The 9,985-nt window shown below is 39.8% G+C and overlaps 1 protein-coding gene across 1 annotated transcript; it reads left to right on the top strand.

Moving 5' to 3' along the window:
- The first annotated feature begins 5,465 nt into the window (after positions 1–5,465).
- On the top strand, positions 5,466–8,087 carry LOC126755216 (plectin). The gene is given in 9 exon segments (XM_050467614.1): positions 5,466–5,598; positions 5,660–6,015; positions 6,017–6,118; positions 6,175–6,360; positions 6,437–6,942; positions 7,012–7,264; positions 7,411–7,497; positions 7,578–7,740; positions 7,859–8,087. Coding segments are annotated over 9 exon segments (1,872 nt in total). The 5' UTR covers positions 5,466–5,510; the 3' UTR covers positions 7,990–8,087.
- Positions 8,088–9,985: the final 1,898 nt, after the last annotated feature.

The raw sequence follows: 9,985 nt of genomic DNA, 5'->3' as shown, positions 1-9,985 counted from the left end.
TGTTGCTTTGCATCTGTGCGTGTATATGTGTGAGGGCAAAAACTTTTCGACACTGAAACAGACAATTGTTTCCTAAAGAAACTGTGTTGTCTGCGCTCAGCAAAAGTATCATGATTATTTTCCAGCATTTTGTGCACTCCATATAAATTTATCTATTTGTCTGTGTTCAGTTTTTGCTCGGCTTCAACGTTCGGATACATTTATAACAAATAGTTTGCCCTCAAGTGTTAATAATTTATAATTTTTCATTTGCATTCGAAATTAAAACTTTTGACAACGTCAAATGCAGTGACAAACAAATTAATTTCTGTCCAAATTTTTTAGTGCAAAAGTTGCAAATTTTCAATTGAGAAATGAAATGTTAAAAATATTACCTTCAAACTTTATATTTTTATATTTTTCGCTGACTAAACATATTATATTCAAATCAGATATTTATTTTGAGTTTTAAGAGTATTTTAACCTTCCTAAAATTCCTGTAAGAACTCGTGCTTAGAAGATGTATGAATACTAGAAGAAATTTACTAAAACGCAAATAGAAATTCTCTCCGCTCCCTTACTTGAAGTCATGGTCTATGCTGATGCTTTTCCATGAATGCAAATCGATTTCAATGTTATGAGTCACTAAAACCATTCGATTGAATTCGCTTTAGCCCAACAGTTAGTCCTAAGATCCCACAGCGCGCAGGGGGTAGAATTTGCTCGCGGTAAGGTATGAATACCGTAAGAGGCGATTAAAATCCGATATGCACTATGTCTGTTATTTGGCTTGCCTCGAAATTTCAGCATACTCTTGTAAGAAATAGTGCTTTAATACGCAGCTTGAATTGATGTCATAGATTTTGAATGAGACAAATGTCACCATTGAGTACGACGGGTGCTAAACTGGTAGTAGCAAAAGCTTCAAAGTCTAACCGGAGACTTAAATCTGTTTGCCCTTGGAGTTCGCTCCAATCTGCTCTTTAGGGAGAGGCTATGGTTTAAGCCTAAGGTCAGGTAGAATTGAAAATTCACTGCTGCCGGACGTCCGACCCACAGCACGGCAGTGGTTTTATGCCAGCCTCGTGCTTAACAATGAATCCAGTTTTTGTTTTAATTAAACTCCCTCTTCAATCAGATACGAAACACTACAATAGGATCACTTGATAGTTGTCCATAAATTCGAGCTTAGGGTTGTACGTTTTATTCAAAAAATATTTTAGTATTTAAAAAAAATTAGCAGCTCTGATTTAGCGTCTTTGAGTAAATCAAGCGATTGTTTAGAAACCTTTTCTGATGGCAACCATTTACCAGTGATTAACCGGAAAAATAGGGATTCAGAAGGGGCAAAGTCCGTACTATATGCCGCTAAAGTAAATCTAGCCAATATAAAATTTTCAAATACTTTTTGGTTGTCTGGCAACATGAAGCCGATCGTTGTCTTGATGACAAGTTATTGTCTAGTGTCTATTCATAAATACCAGCCGTTATTCGACAGTCGCTCGGTACAATTGGTTGCGGGCAATACAGGGCATTTCCATAACTTTGCCTTTGATTTGACTGGTTGGCCAAATTTCACATATGAATTTTTGCTTTTAGAGTTATCGCAATGGATCCGTTTTACATCACCGATCACAACTCGATACAAAGCGATTATTTTGTTGTATTGAAGCAGCATTTTTGATTTGCTAAATTACCTATTCAACGTTTCAGGACTACAACTCATATGATTTGTTTGCTGTTGAATATATTTGAATGCTTTAAAACGTTTTAAATATTATTAAACAAAATTACTACTAAAATTGTTGGTCAGCAAAAGGCTTCCTAAGATTGACACTTCTTTTGCTGATCAACAATTTTCAAGGTGCAATACTTCGAGTGGCTTTACTTCAAACTTTTTTGATTGTCCAGCATAAGCTTCTTCTTCCTAACCACTTTGCACTACCACATAGTCTCTCAGCTAGACCATGTTCGCGGTCACAACACAATTACTTTCGGCTCATAAGAATTATTTTAAAGTTTTAAAGAAGAGTTCTCCACAAAATAATTTTAGGGGCACCAAGTTCGACATATTGACCATAAGCTAGATTTTAGAAGAAGCAAAACAGAAAAATCAAGATTGTATTTTTGGAATACAAAGGCGAATTTCAGCGAAAATTTCTCTATGTTTTTTTAATATTTATTTTAGTCGAACAAAAAAATCCCGGACCATTTAAAATCTCGTAAGCTATATCTCGAGGACTTGTTTAAAATTTCATTAAGATCAGTGGAGTAGTTGGCGAGAAATTTTTAACAACCAACTTTAAAAATACATTTTCGAGAAAAACGCGTTTAAAGTTTTAAGTCACTATATAGTGTAACCCGAGGACGAAAATTGTAAAGGCTGTATATCCAAAACTATTACTCCGATCAACTTGATCAGTATTCTAGAGATATTACAGAATTTAAGAAACCAATAAAATTTTTTTTTGAAGATGTGAAACCCATGAAACCTCTGACGAATTACCCATTCGACTAAATAAGATCTTTTAATCACTGATTGTCGTCTCCAATCACTATCCAAATGAATTGACTCACTCATAAACCTCATACACCAATACCATTGCTCCACTTCATACCAATTCTAACGAAAGATACAAAAAAGCAGAGCTTTTCGCTAATTGAGTTTGAAAAGTTTCAATAAAAACATCCATATTTCAGTTATGTTCTAGCCATGTTACGAGTGTAACGAAAATTGCCTAAGAAACTACTTCGGATACAACCTCTAACGTATTCTTTGTGGAGTTTTTCACTTATTCAACCACACAGTTTTCAGAAACAAGCTAATTTTCCACTTCCAGATAGCTTAGTTCCTAAAACTGAACTCACTTTATAGCAAACTAACCTCACTTTACAGCAAACAAACCTCACTTTATCGCACACTAACCCGACAATCTTCGTGCAACACTGAAAATTAAGGTTATCTCAATAGAGATTTCGCAAACGCCTAACAAAAAGCTGCACAAAACTTTAAGCTCTCTTCGCAACACTTTTGCTTTTACGCAACACTTTAACACTGCGTCAACACATACACACACACTGCTGCAGCAATTGGCTAATACCGTTTTAAAGCCACGCAGCATTGTGAGCATGATTTATGTAAAGCTCACGCCGCCACCAACACTGCAACGGGGCCAGCAGCGTCGGCCGCTTCGACCGTTTCAAGTCGTCAATCTGTTTTAATTAAAATGTGCCACTTAAAGCGCACTTCCGTCTGAAGTGTTTACCTTGGCGCTTACGGCCACACTTTCAGCGACACCCCACTCAATCCGCTTTGCGCCCGCGCGCCCCTAGGTGAGCCCCCTTCAATTTGGCCGAGAACTGCGGACCACCGGTGTTTCGCGCTGACAGTGGTGCCCAACAACAAGAACGGCGCGTACTGTTAGTGGAGCGTTGAGCGCCATTTAATGGCCATTTGTAATTGCAAATAAAATTCACGGCAGCTTAATAAATAAAGGAAAGAAAATGAAATGAAAACGGACCAATGAAAATATGCGCAGCGGGGAGGTGTAGTGTGTATGAAATACCGCTTTAAATTACGGTACTGTCATGAAAAAGCTTTGCTTATGCATTGAGAAAGCGCGGAAATAACTGTTAAGCGATTTGCAGCCATTTCTTCGCCGCACAATGAAGAAGTTGCATTGGTCACCAGCAGCAGGCTCCTCAATATAATTACACTTAGTACATATGTATGTGTGTGTGTGCGTTTGTGGAAGACCTACGCTCTATAATCATCACGTAGTGTCTGCTGGAACTGGAAATTATACCCCTTTAACTGCGAATGCCCGGTAAGCAAACTTAATGACCTGTTAAGCGCCTCTCTACAGCCAAGCCACACAACTACATACACAGCTCGCTCCATTGTCGCTCCTTTGGTGTTGTGAAATTTTAAATCCGTGTCAAATTCACGTTCAACAACACTTAGAATATTTATGTATTTTCTATGTTTGGGTGGCTACCTACTGATAGCTTACAAAGAAGTGAGTCAGCAGTAATGGCAACACTGCTTTTTCTTACTGGCTAATTAAGGGGTTGGCGTGAATGCGGAAGCGAAGTATTTGCAATTGTACTTTACGGTAATTATATTGGAATGAGAGTTAAATGCAATAAACTAACACTTAAGGGTTATTAAAATTCGATAAGTGTCGCCGAGAGGCTTGGTGGAATCGCTCCGCCATTATTTTAAATTATTTAAATGGAAACAAGTTTACATTAGTGGAGGCGAAAGAAAGGTGCTGCTGAAGAAGGAGCTTAATACTTTTGGTATGCATGTATAACATTCTCAAAACTCCGTCACCAGAATTAAAGCTTCATTGCTGGTAGTCGAACTGCTTATCGAAAATTATTCTCAGAATAGTGTCGGAGAAACACGTTTTTTGGAAGGATTTAGTCAACTTGTTAGTACAAACCTCAGAAAAATACTCTCTTGCTGGCCTTCCCAGTCATTCCCACGTCAGTCGGGTCTACGTAACTGGAACGGATCCGTATTTTTTATCCGGTTAAGGACTGTCAACTCAGCAGAATTCTGCCGCTACAGCAACAAAAACCGCTGGCCTTCCAAGGTTTTGAAATTTAAAAATTCTTATTGAATTTTATTTCAAGAAAATATGGATGGGTCGATACTTCAGTGCTTTTTTCACTGCTATAACTACCGTATATCTATACGGCTTGCTTTTGATTGTACCAATACTCCGAACATACTTTGGAAAGCTGCTGTCCTTGAGCGTCCTTTTCGACTCATTCATTTGCAGCATAAACAGAAATATTTTTCTTCACTCAAATATGTCGAAACTTGTGCTCTGAAAAGTCTTGTTACAGAGAGTTCTTCTTCATTATTTTAATATGATGTAAACATCAAATGAAAGTCATCGCATTTTGGTGGAAGGTATTGTTGAATATGCTCTAGTTGAGCGAACGTGCAAAAAGTGGGTGCTATAAGAATTGAAGCCATTTCTATCGGATTATGACTGAAGATGAACAGTCCATACATTAAATTTAATTATACGATATGAAACATGACTAACAAACTAAATAAATGGCAATGAGTTCGTAAACGGAATAAATTATATGAAAAAACTACTCTTGATGAATCATCAAAGACCGTTCATGAGATCTAAAGGAGGATATTGATTAATTGTATCTCATCAGAGGATGAATTTGAAATTAATTATCAGCAATTAAATCGTATATTCATAGATCACAATTTACAGTGAAAATAAAGAAAACTTCATATTCATGTATCGAGTCTATTGGCAATTTTCTTCCAGAGGAATTCAAAGGCTTCACATATGAACATATGAAAACTCACTTATTTATTAGCGATGTGGTAAGTCTAATACAATTTGCAATGCGTTAGGCAAGCTGTAACCCTGATTCCATCCCTACTGTTGCTACAACAAATTTTCACGTTGTCAAGACAAAGCAAATCAACAAACTACATCATTGATTTCCTGAACTCGCACTGAGCTGTATGAAAGTGGAAAAATGCAAAAATGCCGTTACGCACTGCAGCGGAAGTAGATAAGATTGGTGAAATAAATGACAAAATCGCAGAATTAAAGAAGCGCATACTTCTAGCAGGTAAGTTGTAAAATATAAAATAAGACACTCCAGGACTTCATAATCTACGCCGCACTTCTAGAGGGTCAAAAGACAGCCAATGCCGCCGAATGGCAAAAGCAGAATCGCATAAACCGTGAAACTATCACAACTCTAAAGAAGGATATCAAAGAGCTGACACACAAATGCGGCCAACTGCGCAATCCACTGCAGCGCGCCGTCGTCATCAAGGAGGAGCTGGCCACAGCGCAGGAGGTGCGAAAGAAGGCGAGCAGCGCCACGACAACTGCGATTGCGGTGGGCAAAATGAGTTACCCGATTGGTGCACGAAGCGTCGACGATGCCATCTTTTTGACCGACTTGAAGCTCACCGAACAACGCAAGCAACTGGATCTGCTGCGACACCGTTTCAGATGCCGCAAGGAACGCTTGGCTAAGCTTGGTGCAACAATACCGCGGGCTGAATGCGGCAAAAACAGCGCAGGCACAGAATTTGGGTGAGAAGCCGCCAGAGACGTTGGAGGAAGACGCCAACAGAAAGGTTTGTATACATGTGTGATACTAAGAGCCGCGCTTATAGTGTATTTTGCCAAACAGTTGGTTTGTCAGCTGGAGAATGAAATACATCGCACCAATGTCCAGTGGATGGAAGCCGAGCATATACGCAAGAAATATCGCTCCATTGAGGCCTCGCTGATGAACGACGCTGAGCGCTTTGAACGTAGCTTACGGGAATTGGAGGCAGCGCTCACGGAGCAGCAGACAGAGATTGACAGATTGCAGGTAAATAAGTTGCCATCATGTAAGACTTCAGAGTTGGATACATTACTATACCTTAATGCTCTCTTATCAACTCCAGCAAGTTCACAACGAGGCCATTACAATGCGCGACGCTGCCAAAGCAATACTGCAACGCCAGGAGCAGCAAGCGCATCTTTCCCAAAAGACACGTGAGCGACAGGCGCTTGATTTCCGTAAGCAGGTTGAGGCACGCAAGATGGAGCTGGAGCGCATCGGACGTAAACTCTTCGTTGAGAACAAAACGCTCGTACATCAAGACAGTCTCGGTTCCAACTCCGGCGATCAGCTTACCGCAAAAACTGAGATCGAGATGGATGAGAATACACAGTTACAAAACTTAACTGGTGAAATGGAGAATCTCTTCAAGCAACTAATGGAAGTGAGTGGTGCCACAACCCCTGCTGAAGTCTATGATCGCTTTTGTTCGCAAAAAGAATCCGCTTCCCGCTTGTCTTACTTACGCAATGCGGCAGAGAAAGAGAAAGCGCAATTGGAAGCGCAAAGAGAGCAATTAACACTCTCACTGGAGGCAATGAAGTTCTCCGACGGCAAAGAGAGTGAAGTGTAAGTATAATATTTAGAGGAAGTTGATAAGGTTGCCGTCTTTTAGTAAATTATTATTATTTTATGTAGAAACCAAGAAGTCATCGAGCAAATTAAACTAAAAATTTCCGAATTAGACGCTGAACGTCAGAAGAACTCGGAAGCCTCTGAGCATACGCTCACGGTTTTGCAGTTCATCAAAGAGCATTTAAGCGAAATGATCTTCAAGTTGCAAGAAGTGGATGAGAGTCATATTAATTTGAAAGCGAAGGGCCTTTATATACATGTGGAGACTTTACCGAACTTCTTGGCGAACGAAGCTGCAGATGATGACTTCATAGAGGTGCGTAAAAATTAAAAATTATAAAAAGTTTCTCTCGAAATCTTTTAAGGAATCTGAAGCACTTGGAACTGTTTTGACTTTCCTCGACACAAATTTGGCGATTCTTTTGTTTTTATCTTATAAAACAATTTCAATAATTTCTGCAGATTTTGAAATTCAAACTACAACGTTGTCAGGAGATAAGTAAACCAGCGGACATTGGCCCACCAGAAGTACCGAGACTGGAGCTTGAGGTGAAGCCTATGACAATACAATTAACTCTTTTAACTGAAATTTACTCTCCAAACTTTATTTTTACTTATCATAAAAGCAGAGCGATGAAGTTTACCCACCGTCTGAGGCGCCCAAGTCACCCACCGTTGCCGAGGGTGAGAAGCCACAACCAATGCCACTTTGCTATTACAATCTGCTCGCCGGACGCGCTCAACGCACAACTGGCACATCCTCTTCTTCGCCTGAACAGGCACCGGCCGCAGGTATGCCACGTGTGCCGCACATAGAATCTCAATTTTCATGCACCAATTTTTATAAGTCAAAATTTCCAATTAACTTGTTATGCATTACGAACTTTTTCTCTTTCCAACCAACACACAGCTGCTGCGCCCGATGAGGAGAGCGAGGTACCCACACGTCAATACCTGAAACGCCAGTCAGTGCTGCTTGTGGATACCAAGTCGAGACGCAAACCTTTTCGAGCAACGCCAGCGACGCGCGGCAGGAAATAAGACGCAGACAGCAAAGCAATAAAAATATCTAAATGAATGATAAAATGAATGTAAAAATAAAATATAATTGAAGAGAAATATACCAAAAATGAATTCAATTTGCAACACCACTCAAGTGTATAACGCAACAAGCAACAGCGCTGCCTGCTGGGCGTTCACTGAAGTTGCGGTAGCGTGCTCTGACTTCAAGTGAAGGGTGGCGGCACAAAATGCCAGCTCAACCGCCATTCATGTCCATCTTAATTAAATACAAAAAAAAAAAAGAAATGTACAGGAAATGCTGCCCAAAATATGCAACTATCCCAAAAGTATGCTTTAAAATTTAATCTCGCATTGTAGAGCTCAAACCACAGATTTCCATGCAGAGAGCTTGTGAATGCCAACGTGGAATAAATGCATTTTTTGAACATTTCGCCGTTGCTTTTGTTGCTGGTGCTTTTGGTGCATGATCCCGATGGCAACGTATTCAATTTCGTGTTGTTAATAATGTGATTGTTGTTGTTGTTGCACGCTATGCTCATGCTTAATGACTACTACACGAGTGGACTGGTCGACACACACACTATCCGTATACTGCGCCCTTGCCACGTTCAAAGTCAAAACAGTAAATGCACTAATAATGTTAAGTCAAAGTAGGAACATGGCCACAACTAGTAGAAGCTAGTAGTGGCGCGCGGCAAAGAGGAACGTCCATGCGCCCGATGGTATGCTATGAAAAATTGCATTTTTTCATTACTGCCATTGCCGCTCTTGTCTCAAATATGCAATATGCAACCGAACAACACAGTTAGTTGAGCCCATAATGGGTACGGGTGGTGGCTTCTAAGGGTGCTGAGGAAAACGGCATAAAGAAATAAATATAGCGAATTCAAAAGAGATAAAAGGAATAACATGAAAGGATTTTGTGGTGTACATATTTCATGCATGTTTGCTGTTGTTGCTGAAATTGTTGTTATTGTTGTTGTTGTCATTGTTTTTGTTGTTCTCGTTGTTGTTGTTATTGCAATTGTTGTTGCAACTGTTGAACTTGTTAAGTGCGGAAAACAAGCAGGCAGGCAGCAGTCGGCACGACCATTAGCAAATGCACGCTCACACACCCACACGCACACACATAATTGCATATTTATGTTGCCAACTGCCGGTTGCTACTTAGAAACCGTACATATACACACATACACACATAATGCCATGCTACCCAACCAGTATTTTGGCTTTCAGCTGTCAAGCTACCCACCAACCAAAGCAAACCAACTGCCATAAGCCACACATACATACATTTGCAAGCATTAAAGTGTGTATGTGTATAACACAAGGTAACGTTGTTAACACGTACATACATATTGCATATGTGTTAGTAGTTGGAGCATGAGATTGAAGACAACAAACGTCATGTTAGCATATAATTTGCTAATGTTTACTTGACCGCCCCTAATTGCATGCTAAGTATTTTTGCATATGCCTGGAATATTTAATTGCCAACTCGACACTCAAGCGCGGCTAATAGCACATACATACACACATAGGCACACAAGTGTTCAAGTATGCACGCATGCTAGCAGTGGATTGTGTTGAGATGCGAATTTCATTCAGCAAAGCGTCAGCAATGACCATCACGTTGACAAGTAGCCAAGCGAATTCAACAAAAGGGGTGATCATCTGCTTAAGCTGAGGTGTTTTTATAAATGCGTGGGATACATATTTGCATAGAATACGGTATAAATATATATTCACATATAAAAAAAGGTTCTCTTATAGTAGTAGGAGTTGTTATTTTTCGTCTTCAACTGCTCTTGCAGGCACTAGTTGGAAAAGGACCAAAGATTTTAATGTCCGTTCTAAGGGAGTACGAACGTTGCAGTTTCGAAGACGACCAGATGATTTAATATTTATTTATCTTATTTTCGGCAGCTCTATGTTAGAAGAAAGACATACAGTCGAAGTATTGAGTTCCAAGCACGGCTGTGCGCTGACTATTCACGTCGCTTAGTCGGCCTAA

The sequence above is a fragment of the Bactrocera neohumeralis genome, chromosome 4 (assembly GCF_024586455.1).
Source record: "Bactrocera neohumeralis isolate Rockhampton chromosome 4, APGP_CSIRO_Bneo_wtdbg2-racon-allhic-juicebox.fasta_v2, whole genome shotgun sequence".
NCBI lineage: Eukaryota > Metazoa > Arthropoda > Insecta > Diptera > Tephritidae > Bactrocera > Bactrocera neohumeralis.
The sequence above is the reverse complement of the archived record's forward strand: the minus strand, read 5'-3'. Positions and strand labels throughout refer to the sequence as shown.